The sequence below is a fragment of the Etheostoma cragini genome, chromosome 3, assembly GCF_013103735.1.
Source record: "Etheostoma cragini isolate CJK2018 chromosome 3, CSU_Ecrag_1.0, whole genome shotgun sequence".
In the NCBI taxonomy this organism is placed as follows: domain Eukaryota; kingdom Metazoa; phylum Chordata; class Actinopteri; order Perciformes; family Percidae; genus Etheostoma; species Etheostoma cragini.
Window position 1 is genome coordinate 8,594,922 of NC_048409.1, and position 23,506 is coordinate 8,618,427.

Below are 23,506 nucleotides of genomic sequence, written 5' to 3' on the forward strand. Positions count from 1 at the left end.
TGGCCGGCCTAAAGTTAGTTTCTGAATGAAAACTAAAGTTGCCAAAATGCACGTGTAAAAACGCAACGCCAGCAATGGATGAGAACCGCGAGTGCCGTTTGTCCAACTAGTGCTGTAATCTACGTAAAACCAATAAATATAACGGATTAAGGGGCCCCAATTATGTATATATGTATATACATAAATACTACTATGTATATATGTATAGTATATATATATATATATATATATATATATATATATATATATATATATATACACACTGTATATATATACACACACACACACACACACACACTGCTCTACAGTGTGCATCTACACTGCTCTGGTCACCTTCCACGGGGTTTCTGCAGGTTTCAACAAGACTTTTAAGGACCTAGGACAGCTTTAGAGAATCACATGCAGCAAAGGCCAAGGAGTAAATCTCTATATGAAATTTAATATATATTTCACAACAAAAGTACAACCAAATGCAGAGTCACAAAAGTACTCAATAGACAAAAGTGTTAATAGACTTATTAAATTTGAATAAAAGCGATACAAATAATCATCTGTGAATATACAGCAAGTTACATTTGTACGAGCAAAAGAAAGATCTCCAACATCACAGAATAAAACAAAACATTTCAATGAGCATTACATGAATGTAGGGGAAATTAAGACCTGTTTAAAATAATTTAAGCCCTAGAAAAAAAAACTTTATAAATTCTGATTTTAAGATTTAAGACTTTTTTTACTTTTTAAGACCCCATGGAAACCTTGTTACATGACAAATTAAACAGTGATATTACTCCTCCCAATATGATTTATTGCTACACAACTGCCCCCGCTAACTGTCCTTTATATTTTTTGGCCATGGACCCCTGAAAGAGTGACCGAAAAGGGACACCCTATTACATACATTATATTCAACTGAGTTGCATATTAAACTGGATTGAATGGATGAAAATAAATATAGTAATGTTAATGTTTATGCATCATGTATTAACATTAAACATACATCTGGAAGTCAAAGTGAATCTTTAAGCTGTAAGGCTAGTAGTTAACGCCAAACCATTTTTACGGCGTACATTCTTTTATCGTGAGATATATGTTCTTTTTTGCCTAGCAAACTTCGTAGTTTTTTTTCCACATGCTGTTGCAACAACTAGTAACGTTAGACAAAAAAAAAAAAGTCCCTCCAAGATTTTGCGTAGTTGTGATCGCGCCAATTAATGCAAATTCAACCAATCACCACGACTTTGGTGCAACCCGCAATTTTGACCAATCACTGCAACCTTTCTGTAAATTTGACCAATAAACAGGGTTTCATGCGAATTCAACCAATCCCAGCAGTCCCACATGCCGTATCAGTATGTGACTCTGAGAGCCAATGACCAAGCTGGAGTGAGAACGGGTTGACATCCCACGTTCGTCGCCAAATTCATTTCCTTGTGTTTGATATGAAGACGAGACGTGTGTGACTTGAATAGCTCACATTCACCAACAAAACGTACAGCGAAAGGCTGTGCAGTACACTTCAGACCGTCCTGCCAACCTGTTTACAGTTTAACATCAATGTACGCTTTAATAATTTTTCACTGAAGCTGCTGAAAGCAGCTGCCGGCTGTTTCAATCCTGTCGTCTCTCTGCAGCCGCGGGGCTGCTCAGTTCCCCCCACGACTGATGTGCCACGCACACACACACACACACACACACACACACACACACACTAACGCACACGGTGGATGTACAAAGTCCAATAGGTACTTTATTAAACTGTATGTGTGTCCCAGGCCAGAAAAGGAAATGAACTAACCATGTAAAGATCACCAAGCTTCTGACAGACATGTTAAAATTGGATTCATTCAATAAATTATTATTTTTTGTCTTAAATCCACCAGCCATTTTCTTTTGCAGCATCCTCAGCCTTATTGGTAAGGTTAGTAGGAAAACTCAGCCTAGAGTAATTTTATTCACCTCAAAACAGGTTTCATTTTTATTTTTAAAGAACTATACAAAAAAAAAAAATCCCAACTTTTTTGCATCTTTCTCTGTCTTCCGCAAGTTCTTTGCAACAAACACACACACTTGTTTGGGCTTGCAAGCCGGCCAAAGAGTAGTAACATTAGATTTTGAGTGGATGGCGAGCACGAGACGCCGAAATGGATGGCAATAAGATTCTAGATGGAAAGTTTACTTTTTAAAAGTTGGCAAATGGTTCCATTGACACGACCAAAGTGATCTGTGTGTTTTGTCGTTGTGAACTGAGCTATCATCGCCGCACGTCCAGTCTGAAATACCACTTGATGGCCAAGCACACAGCTGATGCTGATTTCCCCCACTTATTATTATTCTTGTGAAAATAGTTCACAGAAATGTATTTCTGAAAAGGATAGGCCATGCAGTTGCTGAATCTGTATTCATTTTAGATGAATAAAAGGCTAGTTTAAAAGATTTTCATGAGCTTTTGAGAGGCGTCAAGCCGAGCCGGATCCCTATTTGCATTAAGTTGACTGAATTAAACTTTATGCAAATGAGGAGCAGTCAAATCGACACCCCACTTCTCCAAAGACACAGCAATGCCACCAGAACGCATTGTACGGCTGCTCCCACAGAAACGAATGGGAAACGGGGAAATTACGCTGACAATGGACCCATTAGCACTAGCTAGTTAACCAGCAGTAAGGAAATAGACTGAATAGACAATTTTTTTTTCATCATGCAAAATGCGTTTTTATTTACTTTTTCATTTTTGTTTCAATATTATTGTTTTAAACTTCAAATTTATTTAACACTGAGTATTATTACTTAATCATATCATATATTAGTCTGGTGTATACTCTAGTCTTGTCAACCAATGCTCTTATATAGTTTCTACTTTGATTCTATTCTCATTTTATTAAAGTACTGTAGCTCTATATATTTATTTCTGTTGATTTCTATACGTCTCTGTATTAATAAGAGTATGCAGCCAATGTAATAGACTAAAGCACTACACTCACACTTTTTCTTTCCAACTGTTTTCCACTTTATACAAAAATCAATACCAGAAAATGAAAACTGCACATGAGGCATGTTTGCTGTGTCAATGATTATAAGTTATCCAGAACCAGTTAAGACTCTGCTTCACGACATTAATACCTGGTTTTGTATTACAACTGGATGGATAAGCGGGTTTTTTAATGCTCTGACAGGAATTGAATCTCTGGGAAACCCAAGGGCAGGGACTGGGAGTCTATGTGAACAAAGGTTGGTGCACGAACATTTATGATGTTTCTAGCTACTGTTCTACAGCAGTGGAATATTTCAGATCAAAGAGCCGTCGACAATACCTGCTAATGCTAATGATGTAATGATGCTATCAATCAGCTACAGAACAAGCATCTTGTGGGCTTCTTCATCATTGCAGGTGATTTTAACCATGCCAAGCTCAAGAAAAACATCCTACCTAGGGCTGAACTCTTTAAAGTGGCTCAAACTTTCAGTTTGTGTTCATTCTAGCGGCAGCTTTGGACTAAAGTGGTAGTGGTTAACAACACCCGCACATAAGGTTTTATCTTTAAGGTGCTGTATTAACTACTATAGATTAAATGTAAAGGGGCTGTTCTTATATAGTCCTTTTCTAGTCTTAACAACTACTCAAAGTGGTTTTACATAGCACAGGAACTATTCATCATTCACACGCATTCATACACTGTGGCCAGGCTGCTGTACAAGGTGCCACCTGCTTATGATATAAACACTCACACACATTTACACTCAGGGCAACTCAGGGTTCAGTGTGTTGCCCAACAACACTTTGACATGGGACTGCAGATTGGCAGGAGACCGCTCTACCACTAAACCACAGCCCCCAGATTATTTAGTTTGCGTTAGGAGGAGGTCATATAGTTGCAGTAAATGTTTTGCTCAGACAGAAAATCCTTCCTTTACAATAAAAGAATAACTTACAGATGCATCGTTGCATTTCAAGTGTTGCATACGGTAACTTAGCGTACTTTGGACGTATTGTGAGCTGAACCGGGTACTATGTCACTATGTCACAAGCCAAAGCATTAAGAGTTTGTTGTAGCAACAAACGTAATAATAACTTTGATTTATATAGCGCATTATAAGAAACCTGAGGACGCTTTAGGGGGGGACAAAGAAAAAGAAAAGTAAAAAGTAAAACAAAACAAACACGGACTAAAAGACATAACATGTCTGCGCTAAATGGAGGGGGGAACGTAATTTAGTGTTGGCTACTGACATACAACCACATCACGCAATCTAAAGTTCTTTATATACCTGAGGTCAAATTCGGGGACAATTTTGAATCATTTACAATCACCTAATTGTCTCCATCTGTTGAAAGCCCGACCGAGATTGACTCGGTTTCGCCCTTTTTCTTTCACTTTCCCTTTTCACTTTTCTCAAGATCATGCGTTTCTAGCCCAGGGTAACCAGTTGTTTCAGACCCATTGTTTCAGAATCTGTTTGCTGCCTGGTGTTATTTATCAAATCCTGACAAATCCTTGCACACGGATAGCTCATAGGTGTAGCAGAAGGTTAAAGGGCACAATATAGTTATGTTTTTAAGCCTAAATCAAGGTAACCTTTTGTTTTAGTTCTCAGATAAACAGTGATTCATGGTCTACTACTGAGAAAAAACTAAGTAATAACCTGAAAATTAACATAATTATTGATTATTGTGTGGTGGATAGCAAAGCGGTCTTGTATTAATTTTGAAAAGCTCCTCTCTCCTTTCTACAGTTACTGGCAGAGTAAGAGCAATCCTGAGAGCAGTCCAAACCAGCAACATAGGCGCTGATTTATGTTTTCCTCCGTGGGAGCTCAAGATTCTGACTACAGTAAGGTGACCAGATTTCTCAGACAAAATCCAGGGACATTTTCAGCTCAGAAGCGTATTAACCTCCAAAATAAGTTATGTTTTTACTTTTGTAAAACTTAAAACGGGGACACTAGACCTAGAGGTGTTCTCATTAGGGGCTGAGCCCCCCCCAGGTCTGATCCTAGACCCACCCCTGCTGCTACTTCATACTCCACTCCACTACACCTCAGAGGGGAATGTTTCAAGATAGAAAGTCCTAATATTTCAAGATAAAAAATACTAATACTTCAAGATAAAAAGTCCTAATATTTCAAAATAGAAAGTCCTAATAGTCCTAATATTTCAAGATTGAAGGTCTTAATATTTCAAAATAGAAAGTCTCAATATTTCATAATGTTGTAATGTAGCCTACTGAACTACTGACAGCTTTTGCTTGTTTCTGCAACAGCTCCTTGAGAATCAGATACAATGAAAACTATTGAGGACATATTTTCCTTTGACATTGATTATTAAACGAGATCGCTGCAATCGCTAGCAGAGAAACAAGCTGCAGCGTAAGTTAATAGGATAATTGTCCAGCTTGTATTTACGTTCATAAAGTGCTCGTTTTGCTGCTGACAGACTCAGGGTAATATTCTAAGTGTCTGACAACATTATGGAAAGGATTTCTAAGGACCTTTCTGGTAAAGATAAGATCCTTTTTAAAACTTAAAAGTCCGCGAAATTGCGTTCGCTACACCCACCAGACTCCATGTAAATAATCAGAGATTTTAGCATCGTAAAACACGGCTTCTAAAACCTCTCTGAGCAGCGCTGGCTCTGGCTGCCTTCAGCCTGCGGGTGTTGGGTGTGCGACCATCGGCTACGTTTGGTCAGTATTTTCTTTCTTTCATTCCAATTTCGGGTCTGTCAGTCACAGTGAAAACCGGGGACATTTCCGGGGACAGATCCAGCCGGGGACAGGTCGCCAAAATCGGGGACTGTCCCCGGAAACCGGGGACGTCTGGTCACCCTAGACTACAGATAGGATTGGAGATGAAAAGTTAAACTGACACTAACCGTGATTAGCTTCATGGATGCTCAGTATTAGCGGAGCTTGTGCCCAGCAACCTGTTCGACCAGAGGTGAACTGCCCCCCCTCTTCTCATACACTTTATGTGCATGGTATGTTCTCAGTAAGCAGGGGCTCTGTTGTGCTAGTAGCAGCTAATGTAGCGTCGAGCAGAGTGCTAACCTGCAGCAGAGAAGAGAAGCAGGCGACAGCCACACACTCTTTTCATTTTCAAATTCTTAGTCTTTAGCCCCAACCGACGCTGACTCAAGGGACATCACTTGAGGACATTTATCAGACTTCACACTGCTCCATTTGAAGACACTCAAGGCTTTATACCACTTCATTTACATATACTGCAGTACTCCCCAACACCTGGAAATGGTGGAAATAAAGTTCTATTTTAATACTCCACACAGCTCTCCCACAGTTCATTTTAAAACAGTCACAAATCTTGAAAGTAAGCTTGCGGAAATGATCAAAAATGATCAAAATCATCAAATCATCATTGGTGCAGACTGTAGCAACTGATATTTCGGTGAAAAATATACTTTAGGGGAGGGGTGTCAAACTCAATTTCAATAAGGGGCCACAGTGGAAAAAACAATCACATCAAGGGCCAGAAATGTAGAGTTTATTAACATGCTTTTATTTAACCAAAAAAGTAAAATATCTTTGACATTATGATTGCATGTTTCATATAGTCTTCTCAGTTACAGTTGACAGTCAACATAAGGCCCAAACAAGTCAGCAGAGAAGTTTGGTAGCCATCATAGAAAAAAATCAGAAGAAAACAACTTTGAAAAAGTGAATGAAAAATAAGTAGGTGGGCTGAAATTTATGAGAGGCCCGCAGGCCTTGAGTTTGACACGTGCCTTAGGGCAATAAAGGGTCAGCAGCAAGAGCTCATTCTGTCAAGTCAGGATATATCAGTGATCCTTTGCAGAGAAATTGTTACTTAACTGACAGCCTTCTATTCATGAACAGTAAAGGTGAGGATGGTTTCCTGTTTCCTGCCCTTTCATAAACAATAAAAAGGTTAAAAATGAAGGTTGGAGTAACAGACTTCGCACTTTGCAAAGCTGACGCATACCGATACCTGGGCAGTGCCTGGGCATGCCTCGGCTCCCTGTGTTTACAGGTGACGAACGCATGAAAGGTAAGGAAAGGAAGAAACACTGACAGGGTAACACTGAGTAGGAAAGAAAGACTTTCCTTGAACCCACACACAGAAAGCAGCCAAACTACTCTATCGATATATCTACCTCTGACACCTTTAACTGGTTTCTCAATAAACACACAGAAACATCTGAGTAAAGTACTCAGAGTCCGCACTGACAGGCACATGGGTTTGGATATATGCCTCCACCTAACAAGCAAATAAAAAGCTGTCCATACAATGAAACATAAGACGCAAACAGCTGTACAAACAGAACATACATACACACACACACACACACACACTAACTACTTGAAACACTCTCTCCAACGGAACTTCTGTCAAATAAGGAAATGAGGGAAACACCTTCTCTAACCCTTCTATCAAAGCTTACAAATGCTGAAAGCTGGCAGACAGACACACCAGAGGTCATTACTGTACATTACCATGTGGTTGACCGTATCTACTGAACATTAGAGCTCCTGCTCTCATAATCCAGGCACTGTGTACTAGAATAATCCGGGAGTGCAGCAAGCTGCTGGGAAACACACTGTCAGAAAGCCAACAAATCTTCCCGGCGCGCTGTTATCACATTCCCTGTTTTTCTCCTCCCTCCTTCTTACACTTCCCTCCCCTTCTCTCTCTCTCTCTCTCTCTCTCTCTCTCTCTCTCTCTCTCTCTCTCTCTCTCTCTCTCTCTCTCTCTCTCTCTCTCTCTCTCTCTCTCTCGCTTTCTCAGCCAGTCTGTTTTTCTGACATGCCAATGTCGTGCATCAGCAACCAGCAGCAACAGGTCGTGGGACATCTATCTTCCCTTGGGAAATGCAGGGAAAACCATTATGGTTTCATTTTCGTTTAGTTTGAATTCCTATTTCAGTCTAACAGCCGGTGTTAAACAAGTTACTTCCAAAATGTAATACATTATAGATTACTAGTTACAGTCATTTGAGAGTAAATAGTTATATTACAATATTACTGTCTCTGAATTGTAATGCGTTACACTACTTTTGCATTACTTTTGAGTGACTTTGTTTGACTCTGCAGCTAGTTTGCGAATTTTAACACCAGATCAAAATCTCTTTATCCACTTTAATACATTATAGATTATTCATATTTTGTTTAATTAATATGAATATGCAAAGTAACAACAGCTATAAAAATAGATATGTAAAACGTACAATAGGCAAGTAGGAGAATGAAAATACTCAATTAAAAGTACCTTACAGTTGTGTTGGAGTACGGCATTGTTGTAAAATGTTTGTTTAAAGCACTTGAATAAAAAAATTCCTGTTGTTAAGTTTAAAACAGTATAAAGGAAATTGTCAATTATAGTGTGATTAAAACTCACCATCTACATTATTTACAGTACTTGATATACAGCTGATATGTGAAAAGGTACACAACTTTATTTAACAGTAATTTAATTTCACTACAAACCGTCACAGTAAGTGCTTTTATTTTGAAGTAACCTACACGGAAGTTGTCTGTTGTGTACTCTTGCTAGCTTATTGAGACGAACATGAGACGCTAGATGTAAAACATTTCCGTCTGCTTTCTTTAACTGTCTATGGTCTGTTTGTAAAACTGCAACATATTGAACAGTATATGGTCACAGTAGAATACAAGAGTTTTTGGTCGTCATTCAAAGCCATTCCACTACAGCCAATGATAGTACGTGTAGCAAGTCTAAACATAATGTTTCTATCGGTCAGCAGCTCGGACACGCTGCTGTCCGAGGACGTACCGTCATTTGTTGGGACACAGATGTTCTCCGTCCAGTCTCACAGAGACGGACAGCTTGCTTCAAAGCAGTGTATAACTGCACAAAATAATATCCATCCCTCAAATGTATCTCTGCAGTCACCTCAACCATCGAATACAGCAGCAGGAAATAACACTCACAGCTTGTTTCGCGGCGTTGGGGAAGTCTTAAAAAAACAAAACACCACTAAATGTTTCGTTAAAATGCAATTTTAACTCGTGTTACTGAGATTGTAACGAGTATAATAATACCAGACTTTAATTAGTAGACTAATGCGTTGTATTACAGCGTTACAGACAAAAGAATTACATTACTGTAATTGCGTTACTTTTCTAACTCACAACACTGCTAACAACTGGGTGTGAAGTTTAGTTTGTTTAATGAGCTGGCCTCTAAATAGATATGGTAGCTGATAGTGAGATAGTGATTTTGGAATGCACAACAACCATATAACTAAACAATGTCTTGTTTCTTGTTGTCGCTGTGATAAGCTTTGAAACAGCTGCTGTAGTTACTCTGTTTACATTTCCGGAATGTTAAGTGCATCTGCTCCCCACCCTACGCAAGAAAATCCTCCACTTCATCTGCCTTTACCCCTATTAAATGTACAACATGTAACATTTCTGCATTAAAATGTCTAAAAATGACTATACAGTAGCCTAGCCTACTTTTGTAATATATTTTGTTGAGTTGGTTACACTATCCTAAATGTCTCCACCAAAGTTCAAACCCAGAGAAATCGCTTATTTTATTTAATGACGGAACGTTTTATTAAGCCACCTGTCCGTGGCTTCATTAAACCTTTTGAACCCTCTAGTAACTCTAACTTCCTTCAAAAACACTGGCACCCAAACGATATGTTTGAGTGTCATCGTAAATCATACAATGTCACAAAAAGAATAATACTCAGTAAGTAACCGTAATACAGCTTGTTTTCTGCCACACAGCATCATAACCTTAGCGTTAGCTCATGCTAATGCTCGGCAGGGAATGTCAACGTTATAAGGTTATATAACCAGGGATGTAGTGGAGGCTAAACACACGTAAACGCCGTTTACGCACCTCCAAAAAGGTGTAAATAGCGTTTACCCACCTCCAAAGTGCGTTTATCTACCTCCAAATAGCATATCGTTCCTAAGCTATTCTGAATTAAACTTATACTGTTTTAGTTTCATATTGTTCATTACTAGTTTCAAAGGTTGTTAAAATTAAAGGCTGTTTTTATGGGTGTGCGGAGGCTCCACGCAGAGCTTTCGCCGTAGATGACGTAAATGGCCTGATGTACAGTAGGTACTTGTGCGCTGGTGTGTGCGTTGAGCCGGCATGTGTGTGTGTGGAGTGTGTGATAGAGTGAGGGAGAAGTATGCCAGCAAACGGCCTCGAATACAAGCCTAGAGTAAGCGAGCTCAGAAAACCGTACTCAACTTCATGTTTTTGAGGTTAACTTCGTTCACGGTAGATTCATACATCTGACTCAACAAGCCACACTATTGATCAGGGCACCCCTTTCAGACACAAAGTTGCAAGTCCTCTCTACCTTTTCCCTTTAGCCCATGTTACAAGTAATATTCAGGATATATTGTCAGATAAATAACTGGATGTAATTTCATGTATTCTCTAGCATTTAAGCCACTGAAAGTTAGTGACAACAAGCTTCCTTTGCTAGTGAGCTAGTTAATGTTATAATAATATTGTTAGCCAACCGCGTTTGCGGTGTAGCCTGAAATAGAGATTAATTTGTCATAATTATCTTACCAATAAAACACAATCTAGAGTACCATGTCTTCACAACCAACTGTGGATGATACTACATGGCCAAGCATAAAGTCCTTAGAGAAATAACTGGGCTAGTTTACTCTGATTGACTACCATTTGAAATGGTTGACGGGGGATTCCCCCCTTGCCCTTCTCGAAATGGTACTGGCACAGAGACAGTATTAACTTAAAAGGTGTAGCTAGGCTATAGCATTCATGCCATTCAGCATTGAATCCATGCTAAATAATTTCTTTTAATAGTTTGTCTAAAAGGGTTAGCCTATAGGCCTTATAATGTGACCGGCCACTTGACAGGATGTGGTGTGTTGCTGTCTTTCTCCATTTTAACTGGGTGAGACAGACAATGATGGTGAGAGAACAGGGAGGAGATATAGGGAGGAGGGAGATAGAGAGAGATAAGAAAGAGGAGGAAAAGAGGTAAGACAAAAGATTTTAACCATATTATTCCTTTTTAACAAGAACTTAGATTAATATTTGAATTGAATAGTGATTGTGTGACCTATGAGGGAACAACCAGTGATACCCTTGCTACCATCAAATACCATAGCGATGTCATCAGGATACCCCGGTAGGTCGCGGCCCACCTTACTAGTCCTAGTTTTATTGCATCTTAATCTTTTTTATTAGATTATAGGATTACAGAAACTGTGTTTTTAATGACATATCTGTCCTGTAATATAGCCTACGCTCCAGATGGTTAATTAGGCCACTACTACGTTAGAGTCTCCTTTCCAATATGCTTTCTATTTTGTGCTTCCTGTTTCCTTTTTTTGTTGACGAGAAATGCGTGTAGGGTTAGGGTTAGTCGGCAAATTTTACTGACCAAATAGCTTTAGAATGATCAGTCGATGATCACAGAAACAGAAATCTGAATCTGAATTAACGAGACAGCACTATTACTTTCAGGGACCAAGACCTACTCATCTACTTGCCATTAGATTAAGATCCAGTGGCCATTTTGCAGATATTCCCGCTATTAAATCCTCAGATGGTAATATTAGGGCCCTGTGGAAATAAATAAATCCTTTAAAACATTTTATTCCAATTTGTATAAATCAGAGGTTACTTTGGATAAAACCCACTGTGACAGCTGGTTGAATCAGCTTGAGTTGCCTCAATTATCAGCAGATGAATCAGCTAACTTAGACAAATTCATCACTTTAGAGGAACTAAGACTGGGAGAACAGAATATGCAAAAGGGAAAATCACCAGGCTTTGATGGGATTACCCCGGAATTATATGTAACTTTTTGGGAACAACTGTGCACATTCCTTTTTGACACCTTTTCTATTGAGAAGGGCGAATTTTCAAGCGATGTGAACACAGCCTTGATCGTCTTACTCTTGAAAAAGGATAAGATGCCTACAGTGTGATCTAGCTATCAGCCTGCTGAACTCTGATTTAAAAATCTTTGCAAAGCTCCTAGCCCGTCTTTTGGAGTCCATTTTAGACGCCTTCTCCACATTGTTGATGAGACAGAAGACAGTGAGACCCCAATGTCACTTCTCTCTCTTGACGCAATGAAAGCCTTTGTCAGTCTTAGAGGTGTTGGTCTCTGGTAACCCTTTTATTGGTATGATTAAAGTTGTGTATTCTAATCCCTTAGCCTAAGTCTTAACCAGACACACCTCCTGCTCTTGGTTTCCAGTTTCTAGATCCTCCCGCTAAGGCTGCCCCTTAAGTCCTGCACTATTTGTCCTCTCTCTAGAGCCTCTGGTTTAAGCTATTTGCCAGTCGATTACGGTGTCACCAATATGTATTTGTAATGCACAGCATCACCTCTCACTAATTGCGGACCATGTTGTTGTTTTTGTTTTAGAAAACCCCTTACCTTCTATCATTTTGCAAGGAGTATGAATGCTTATCTGGCTTTAAAAAGAACTGGTCAAATTCTGCACTGCTTCATTTGAATGATCCTGCTCGCAATTCAATCATCCTTCCTAATATCCCCATTGTTAAACAGTTTAAATATTTAGCCATTAAGGTCTTCCCCTGCTTAAACCAGATTGTTAAACATAACTATTCTGTTGCTCTGAACGTTTTGAAAGATACTGAAAAATTGATGGGTATTCCCATGTCTATTTAAGCCTGTATATCCGTGGTTAAAATTAATGTTTCACTCAGGATTCATCTTGTGAGCGCTATGCTACCTTTCTCCCCTCCTTCTGGTAATTGGCATAGATTACAATCAGCAGTATCAAAATTTATCTGTAAAGGAGAACAGCCGTAACTCAAGATGTCTACTCTACAGAGGAGGAAAGAGGATGGTGGCCTCCCAGTTCCTGACTTTAAACATTATTCTTGGTCCTTTGTGTTAAGAACCCTCCTTACCTGGTTTAACCCAGATATGTCTGTTTGATGGCGTACCTTAATGCTACAACAGAGCCTTGGTCTCTCCATGACGTTCTTTTGGCAAATATTTCTAACAAACAGTGCCAGCTATGCTTTGGCTCCATTATCTCTCATCTTATAAGAACTTTGAAATTAGATGAAACATATTGCCATATAGCTTGTAACTGGCACATATTTTCTCCATTATTCAACAATACATCACTCCTGATTGGAGGGATGCCTATAACAGCTCCACAGTGGTAACATAAGGGGATCAACGTCTAAAAGACATTTTAGCGAGGTTGGCTGGTTACCCTTTCTGACTTACAAAATGCATTCAATCTACCACGTTCTTCTTTTTTCTTTTACCTTCAATTGAGATCAGCACTCTAGGCTTGCAGTGTCCCCTGGCAGAGATCTCTTCCCATTCATCCTATCCGGAAGTTATTTACTATGCAGCCAAAAACCTTTGGTATGGTATCCAGGCTTTATCAGTTCTTGGTGTTATCTGGCCGCTCTGCCCTTCCTATTGAGAAGATCTGGGCACGCGATTGCCTAGGCCTGAGTATCGATCTTGACTGGCATGATGTATAGTCTAACATTCCAGAAGTATCTCGCAATCCAGACCATTAGCAGATTCACTACAATTTCATTCATAGGACATAACTCACCCCAGTAAAAATACATCACATGAAAATAATTAACAGCCCTTTATGCACTTTCTTCCCACTAAAAGCTAAAGGTACATAGTGTATCTTTACAGGATCTGGGAGTGCCCTCTTGTTGGTCAGTTCTGGAACAATATTGCATCCAAAATATCTGCGCTGATTAATGATACTGTACCTGTTACTGTCGTGTTTTGATTCTGAATGATCTGTCAGCCCTTCAGCTCACTAAAACTCAAAAACGTGCTGTTTTTGCTGGACTTACAGCGGCCAAGAGAATGATTGTAACCCGTTGGAAACCACCTCATGACTTGTCTATTTGTACATGGACCCTTTCGATTTAGATGTCAGATATATGGAGCTCTGCACGGTTGGCATGAATGGAGTGCCTGGAAAGACTTTGGAGACTTGACTCAGGGTTGAAATCCATGCTGTAGACTTGTGCAATAGCCTTCTTGCTTCTATCTGTGTGTGTGTTAGGCCCCTTTTGTATTATGCCGGTCTTCCAGTCAATGCCTCTTATTTATTTGTGTTTGTCTTGTTTGTAAGCTGCAGACACAGGGAGACACAACAAAAACACAACAGCGAGAACAATTTCTTGCTGTTGTGGTATTGTGTAGGAGGTTCACTGTGCCTTCTTCAGTACGTTTAGTGTACTTTTCTGTATATTGTTATCTGGAACAATGCTTTGCACTTTTGCTTAAATAAAAAAAAATAAAAAGAATTGATCGCAAAGAAAGAAGAAGCATCAGACAGAAGACCTGATGAGGAACTCTGGGTTAGAAGTTTCTTTTAATGAGTGAAAATATTTTTAGGTTAGGTTTGCAGATTTGACACTAGTGACTTCTCCATTTGGGCTGTGAATAACGATTTTTAACCATTTTTTTTATACTTGGTTAATTTGTATGTTGAATCAAGTATGTTGATTTGTATGTTTGATGTCCGACCAACAGTAAAAGATATAAATATTTGAATTTTACTATTATATTCAAGAAAGAACAGCCTGTGTGGCTCACTTGGTAGATCTAATGCCCATTGTACAGAGGCTCAGTCCTCAATGCCACAGCTGCAGGTGCAATTCCGGCCTGTGGCCCTATGCTGCATGTCATTCCCCTTCTCTCTCCCCTTTCGAATCCAAGCTGTCCTTTCAAATAAAGGCCTAAAATCCCACAAACAGCAGAAATTCCTATAAAGCTAGAAATAGAGAACTTCTGACATTTTTGCTTGAAAAACGATTAGAACAATGATTTGATTATCAAAATAGTTTCTCACGGTCTTCCTCAGTGTGTTCCAAGCCAAATGGCCCATCATGCCTAAATGGCCCCCACGAGGCCTACGTACTTGGCCATGTACTTTTAAGACGTGTTTTTTAAACTACAGTCATATTGTGCGGCTCGGTTAGACCTTGTCATATTTTCACTCCAGTTAGCTTTTAGCACTGACTTAATGTAGGGCCAAATGGAATCTATCTTATAACTTTATTAAATTCTCAGTTTTGCGATTCTGTTCCTTTTTCTATGACAGAAACTATTGGGCTCTACATTAGATCAGTCTGTGACTGGTCCGAGCCAGGCCCTCATTTAAAAAGATAATTGTCACCAGACCTAACAACTTTTCTGGGTGAAACGCTGTTGCTGATTAATTTTTGGTTGATCAAATAATTGTTTCAGCTTGTCTCAGCTAAGACTTTTAGCCCAGCCTTTATCTAAATAAATGCATGGCATGTATTCAAATAAAGGGTAGAACACACTGTGCAGTACCTGAGAGGAGTCTTATCATGCTTTCATGTAGACGAGCCTCCAGCTCTCTTTATCTCTGCCTCGTCATGCATTTTACTGTCACACCCATGTTGTTGTGGGAACTGCTCCGCTCTTCTACAGTTAGACATGACAGAAACCAGGGACATCTGCTTACTGATGAAGTATATGAAAAAATGTACAAACAACAAACTGACTGTTGTACAGAAAAGACAGTAAATAGAAACTTGATGCTACAAACAACTGTGAATGTAACACAGTGACTTTCAATTGTTAAGAACTAATGAAGAAGACTAAATTCCCCACTCATGCCCAGGCTTGGGCCGGTGAAAACATTTTCAAACCAGTTTGATTTCAACCATCTATTTTGATAATCAAATAATTGTTTAGTCATTTTGTAAGCAAAACAGGCAAACATTTGCGGCTTCCACCTTCTCAAATGTAAACATTTGCTGTTTAGGAAGGTCACCAGTTAGATAGAGCATGAATCAGATTGGGGAAAGTGAAAGAACAGCCCTAGCCCCTCATTTACTACCACCATGCCTCAATGTGGTCCCAACCCCTCTTTTGTTATAAGTTTTGTTATGATTTGATACTATACATTTTTTTTTACCAGAGTGTTCTAGCTGTTTTAATAGTTGCCTCCACCCATTTAGTCAGTGTATTCACATTAGTCATGATTATTTATGTTGAAACTCAGTGTGTTAATATTTTGTGAAAGCACCAATTGTCAACCCTACATTATCGCTGCACTATAGACATCCATGTATTTGTTCAAAAGTACCGTTATGTTTGATTTGTTTTATCCATATCGCCCAGCTCTAAGCTGTACTTTGTGTTTACAAGGCAATCCTGAAACTGTTTTAAGTGAAACATCACTGGATGAGTAAAGATTTTAAAAGCATTGAAACTTGGCATGAATAAGCTGAAAAATCGAATGAGATCAGACCAGGGGCTGCATCTTTTCTACAGAAAGTTGCCAGATATGTTACTAGTCGCTTTAAAAAAAAAGAAAATGCTAAGGAGGGGTCTAAATATAGCGACACAGTCATTAAGATGGCAACAGTTAGTGCTGTCTCTGACTCCCTAAAACTGAATAGATGGGTGGAGCTTGGCTACGAGAAGCTTCAGAACTAAACAGGAGGAAGCAGCGTTCAGTTTCTATGCTCCTCATTTCTGGAACAAACTCCCAGAAAACTGCAGCTCCGCTGCTACTCTCAGTTCTTTTAAATCAAGGCTGAAGACCTTTCTTTTTTATGTTGCCTTTCTTTAAATTATGTTAATTTCTTAAATGTTTAATTTCTTATACTGCACTGTAACTTTTACTCTTGTGTTTTATCGGTTTTCATATTTTTTATTTTTAACTGTTTATTCTTGTGTTTTATCTGTTTTTATCTTTTTAACTTTTTGTGTAAAGCACTTTGAATTGCCCTGTTGCTGAAATGAACAAATAAAGCTGCCTTGCCTTGCCTAAGGTGAAGGCAAAAAATTAGGCGTCCCTGAAGAACCTGTGTCTCTAACAGTTAGTTATGCATTAGTACAAACTAGTACATTAGTTAATATGCATGCAAGTTTTATTTATTTTTATACCGTGTATTCTCTGTGTAAATTCATGTACCAAACCGTAAAGCTCGTACCGTTTCGGTTCAATTCGAATACATGAACTGTTCCACCCCTAACGTTAGACTGTGTAAGTGAAGCTGAAACATCTGGATCTTCCCCTGGTGGATGGCTGCAGTATAGGTCATAAACCATGCCCCCTCCATGTCAGCGGATGGGACATAACCTGAAAAATCAAAATACATATTTTTCCAAAAGATATGTTCTGTCATTGGATGTTTGTTCAAGTGTTAATTTATCTCATAAGTTTGGGTTTTTGTAGTTATTTGGTGATATGAAAACAGAGCAAAGCCCCACAATTGACAGCTGTGACTGACCCTTGATTGGTCAGGCAGGTGTATGGTGACTTTAATACCGCGGCTCCACCGCCCAATCACTACTGCGCAGACTCTAGCTCCAAAATTACATGATGACTGCACTTGTTTCTGAATATTTTGGCTTCACCTTTGCACAATCTACGTATTAGAACAGTACATTTAGCTCTTTCTTGTGTAGAAATGACATTTTTGGTCTTATGGTGGTGCTAGAGGAAAGCTCATGGAGTTAAAAAAAAAATCCCTGGGAGGTCACAAATATTAGGTCGCACCATGAGCAGTACAAACACAATATGCACACAAGGGCGTAAGTTTAGGTTCAACATTAGGGGGGTTGAGATCTTCACTTCTTTTTCTGCATTCAGGTGAACTTTTCTACAACAATTTATGGTGCAAATGTCTTTATTTATATAAAGGAAATTATGATAGGTTTTTGAAATGGGTTGCACTGACAGGTTTTAATTATTTCATCACCCATTACCCATCCTCCCTGTAAATTACACCTATGCATGCATGTATAATGCATTTGATTGTTATAAACTGACACTCAGTTACACACATTTATAGACGCTGACAAATTAAGCCTAAGCAGACGTGGTCAACAGAAACAGACAGCAACCGCTGACACCTATTATAAACTTATTTTGCTCAGTGACCAAACATTCCTGCAGTGTGACTCACAGTGTGAAGTGAGCCACGGTTCACACAATGACTGCTGTTGCTGGTCAGGACAGCGAGGGTTACTGGGGACCAGGACACACTGTCCTGGCTCTGACCTGGACCAGGGAAACTGAGACCACTGACAAATCAATTATCATGTTGTTCTAAATCTGTGGTGGAATGTAACAAAGTACATTTACTCAAGTACTGTCGTAAAGTCCAAATGTTGAGGTACTTGCACTTGTCTTTTCATGCAACTTTCTACTTCTACTACAGCTTTAGTTCCTAGTTACTCTACACATTACGATTTGTGCACACAAAACACACGTAGTTTATCAAATCTTTTGTTTTATTATAAATGAAACAAGACAACAATATAACTGCCTACAAGTCCAGCTGAGATGATTAGACCATTAAACACACTGTTTGGATCCTTTACACATTCTAAAATGGGAGATGTTTTTCTGCATTTTTACTTCACACTTTTTCAATGCAGGACTTTTCCTTATAAAAGAGTATTTTTACAGTGTGGTTTTAGTATTTTAACATAAAATGCTCATATTGTGCTTTTTGGCTTTTCCCTTTCCTCTATTTTGTTATATATCTTGGTTCTACCGTCTGAAATTTCAGAAATCTCCTCTCTGCCTGAGAAGTCCCACAATGGATAAAAATGTATTCCAGTGCTGGAAAAATAAAAAAAAACATTTCCTACAAAAATCTGAGGAGGACTGGAATATCTGAGCCAGTGTTCGAACATGAATGCAAACATGAATGCAAAGAAAAAAGTAAATTCAGTTTTATTAGAGAGGGAACTGCTTTGGGTTGAGTGATGGAAAGTATCTATGTGTCTACACGGGAGGGTTTTTCAGGAATCCTCCCTGATCCTCCACTATTCGGCCTGGTTTTTCATTTCACTGTCTTTCCATTTCAGACCCACCTTCTTTCCCACCAGCTCCACTACCTGCTACCACCTGCTCCTAGCATACCTACTTCCATTCCCCTGATTACTTCAGTAGTTTATAGCAGCCAACTTTCATTACTCAGTTGCCAGATTGTGTTTCAGCATTCCGCTAACTCTCCAGCATTCAAACCTGATCCCTGATCCTGCCTGATTGAACCTCTGATTCCCTGCCTGATCCCTGTTGGTTAAGTCTGCCTTCTGGTCTTGTCTCTGCCGGTAATAATGGAGTAAATAAACATTTAGGCTTATTTAAAGTTGTGTTTCTGGGTTCTTGCTTGTTCTGTGCCGGTGAGTGTTGTATAGGACATATGCATGATTTAAAAAGCTAGGCTATACTGTATGTAGAATAACATTAATTTTGTTGCTTTGCATGTTTTTCATGTGCACAACTTCTTCTTTTGCCATTTCCAGCCACAGCAGTTTAGTTTTGTGTTCAACACTGTGTTGAGGACTGAGCCTCTGTATTTGTGTGCCACCCAGGCTTGGTTTGACGCTATTCTGATGCTTTTGATTGTTTCTCCTGTCTAAAATTGCAGCGCCAGCCGTCAACAGTTAAATCTCCTCTCAAGTTGTCTGAGAGCTGACAGAGCTCACTATGACTACAAATAAAAATGTGTTCCAGTGCTTCAAATATTTAAAAAAAACATTTCATACAAAAAATCTGAGAAGGGTTAGAATTTGTGAGCCAGTGAGCATTACAGGCATGGAGTGAACAGCACGTTAGCAGAGCAGCAGCTTCATTGTTCTGTGTGGGTCTACAGAGGATGCGTTCATGTACAGTTTTGAGTGTAGGTCAGAAGCATTTTGGCTGAGACACATTACTCAATCAATAATAATGATCCAATAATATAATATAGAGTATAGCAAAGTAACAAGAACTGCATTAGTAATTTCAATTTTGATATTTTAATGTTGTTTAGGACATGGCCAGATGTTCCACAGACTGAGGCATTGTAACAACCTGCATGCAACTCAGAAGCCTATAATACATAAATGTGTCATCCAAACAAAACAACACATATATATCACACTAAACTAGTGGTGAAACAGAACAATGCCGCTATGGCAGACACATGCAAAGAGAACATAGAAGCCAAGTACAAAGAAGGACTGAGGTTTGCATGGTGACAATGGAAGACAACAACTGGTTTTAAATGATCCAGCTCTTTATATGGGAACTACCTTACTAATACATGGTGTATTTACCAGAGAACAACACACAAACAAGGCACTTTTCTCAGAACAACAATAACCTCCCCTCCTTGGGACTTAGTTTTTAACCCTCCTAATCCATAATCATACACTACACACCTCTGAAAAATCTAAAGTCTGACACCAGCTCACATCCAAAGAAAATCTGGCATAATGTCACATACCACAAGATTTTCCTACCAAGACTTCAAACTAATATCAAACATGTTTGATTTTGTCAGAAGGTTCAGACGGGGAAAACATCAACACCAAACGATTGAAACGGGAGCGACACAACTCTAGCAGAACTCTAATGATTTCATTCCCATATTGGAAATTTGTCTGCAACAGTGAAAGTTTGTTTGGTGTAAGACCTGTTGGCACTAGGGTAAAATAAGTATGAATCCAAAGAAGAGTGCAACCGTAAAAAGTTTAATTCATCGTTGACTGATAGTCTTACCTCAGCGTCCTACATGTGATTCTGTGAGGTTGGTGAAAGCCTAGCTGCTCCCGTCAGCCTGAGCGTCTCTGTGCTGCTGTGTGTCTGAGCCCACCTGTCATTTCCTCCTCAACACAGTGGCAGAAAAAAACTGAGTCAGCCTAAGGCACAACTCTGCCCCTGCCTCCAGTGTTTGTCTTCACTATTGTTTACAAGGCGCTTTCAAGTCTGCCGAGCTGTGTGTGTGTGTGTGTGTGTGTGTGTGTGTGTGTGTGTGTGTGTGTGTGTGTGTGTGTGTGTGTGTGCATGTGTGTGTGTGTGTTGGTATGTGCAGAGGCTGGTTTGGGTGTGTATAAATAGCAAAGTGGGGAGGGACAGAGGCTTGCAGAGCAGCTGACTCAACACATTCTAGTTTGGGTGAGTGCTCATCACAAAAAGCGGTATGGCTGCTGCTTTTCCAAACACTGCAGGACTCTGTCCAACCAACACTACTGTCAACATAACAGTCAGGTCATCTTAGTCGTACAACTGTCAAAGAATGTAAGATTGTGTAAGAATGTAAGATGCATGATTACAAAGATCGAATACAAAGAAGAAGAAAGGAAGAATGTAAGATGAAAAACAACAAGTTAAATTGCACGGGAAATCTTGGTCAGATTCAACTGCTACATGTTCCATACATTCTATCCTGGTTTGGATTAGGTACTGATTTCATATGGGAAATGTAGGTACATTTATTATAGTGAAAGATGTCAGAACGCACATTACAAGCTGAAATAACCTAAACTCATTGTAGACAGGAGTGACTCCTCAAAAACCGTTTGGGATTTGAAACCTGGTTCTAAATTAGAACCAATATCAAAATGCCAAGAACCTGGAAATGGGGTGTTATTGAGAGTGACGAAACAGGATGCATCTAAAATCTCCTCCTTTGTAATATATACTCAACATGTATACTATCATTCAACATACTGTACTTTTGTGTAAATAAAAAGTAGTGTTTATCTTTTGAGCTGTAATTTTCAACATCACTTCCTGAGAGCCTCCTTGCCATTGGGAACGTATAACCATGGTAACCCCTGCAGGCCTCTGCTCTAGCGGCATTGCCAAATAACGCTTAACTTACTGAATGAGGTGAATAACTAGACCAACAGTTTAAAAAAAATATATATGTATAAATTTAAATCAGAGTTTTGTTGACGTTACAGAGAGCCCTGGTTTCTCTCTGTTTGTCTATTATGAACATTGTCATTGTGGGATATTCATGCCGGCGTACTGTAATATTTTACAGGAAATAGTATGCAATTTGTGTACTATACTATTGGTTTTATACTAAGGTTTTGGTCCAAAAAAATTCTTGCATACTATTGTACTGTGATATTGTACTGTTCTACTTAATAGTTTGTTAGTGTGGAATTTCAGATGCTGCCTGTGTCAGACCTTCCCTGAACTCTGCGCGATAAACTGGTACGCAGCCATCTTCAACCTAACACAAACCAAACACTGTTGGGCCAAAACCCAAGGGTCCCATAAGCGTAACTATCCTTACCACTGCACAAATGTAATTCAGACCAAGACATTTATGGGTTTTCTGTTGCAGAAGGGCTTCACCATTAATTTCCTAAACTGTAAAATCTCCATTGTGATGTAAAGGTAAGAATGTTAGAACTGGAAGAACACAAAGACGTTTGCAGAACAGGCTGGAAGGACACAAATATGCCATTGGCACAGGGATTCTTAACTACCCTATGGCTAGACACTGTCTGGACAATTATGTAACAGTGACCCATACACACTACAAATATTTTGCATTGACCACAACCCATCTTCCATACAATAGGTAGAGACAAAATAATCTTAATCAACAGAAAGACTTTTGGATTCTAAACACCCAGGCCTAAACCAGGACCTAGATTTCACTGCTACTTTTGTTTTTGGGCTCTGTAACCATTGCTATGGTTTCCATTCACTGTGTAGCTGTTTAATTCAGCTTTGGTGAATAATGTTGGCAAATAAACACCCTCTACTGGTGATTTTAAATATGTACACCCTCTTTAGGCCACACATCATGTCATATGTTAAAAATCCCCCATTTGTGGAATAAAGTTTTTTTTCAGATCTAACATTACTATCCCATTACAAAAAAGGCCTTTTAATTATTCAAAGAGAGATGCTTTGAGTTTTCATTCCATTTCTGATCGACATGTATCCTTATCCAAAGTCTTTTAGAATCCAGGAAGCGCTCCTTCCTAAACCTTTGAAGATACACAGGTTCATGGTGAGTGTTATACAACTGATGTGTTGTATAGGGGGTTGGCGGACCAATAATTTTGGAAGCAATGTGTAACAACTTGTTCTTTTTGGAAACAGACAGCATGGGGAAAAAAAAGGGGGGGGGGGGGCAACAGAGTGCCTCAAGTTTGTAAATGGCAGAGAGTCTTTGTTGGCAGTGTTTGTCTCATGGGTGTGTGAGTCCAAACTGGGTGTATTGTCCAGTGTAAGTGCGTGGCATTGGAAACTGTCAACCTGCCAATCAACTGTCTCCACATTGATGGAAATGGGATTCAAGGAAATGTGGTGGGAGTGTGTCTGCTGATAACCAGTTCATTTGTTTTATTAACATTCATTGATAAATAGAGTTATTGTCATTAAGAAGTGCAAGTATGGCAGGGTAATCAGAGTACTTAAAGCTGTAGTGCGTAACGTTGAATGGACTGACGGAATTATTGTCATTACTTAGAATTCCTCATGGGGCAGACAGAAACCACGCACCATAGCTTTAAGGTACTCAAAGGAGAGTGCAGGAAACCGCTCAGCACACATACAAATATACATTACGTGAAATAATAAATCGGATAGAATATAAGAACTAATATTTAAAAACTGAAAATAAAAAAATTCAGAGTGGAGAATGTAAAAACCTACATACAATTTGGGAATGAAAATGTATTAACTACTTAAAAAGTATGTGTAAATATAAGTAAAGTTATATACGTACTGTGTGTATA

At 39.1% G+C, this 23,506-nt stretch overlaps 1 protein-coding gene across 4 annotated transcripts in view; it reads right to left on the bottom strand.

Annotated features, from left to right (window-relative positions):
• Positions 1 to 23,506, bottom strand: part of LOC117941671 (kinase suppressor of Ras 1-like) — a 66,334-nt gene that overhangs the window by 23,402 nt on the left and 19,426 nt on the right. The window contains exon 1 of one of the 4 annotated variants that reach the window (XM_034866677.1): positions 20,520 to 20,767. The exons of 2 other annotated variants lie outside the window; for them this stretch is intronic. Coding sequence is in view for 1 of the 2 variants with exons in the window: in XM_034866676.1 (XP_034722567.1) it covers positions 7,470 to 7,472 (3 nt within the window). In the remaining variant the exon portion in view is untranslated. Of the gene's footprint in view, positions 1 to 7,469; positions 7,671 to 20,519; positions 20,768 to 23,506 lie in introns of those variants that run through there. One more of the 4 variants, XM_034866676.1, reaches the window with a different exon arrangement.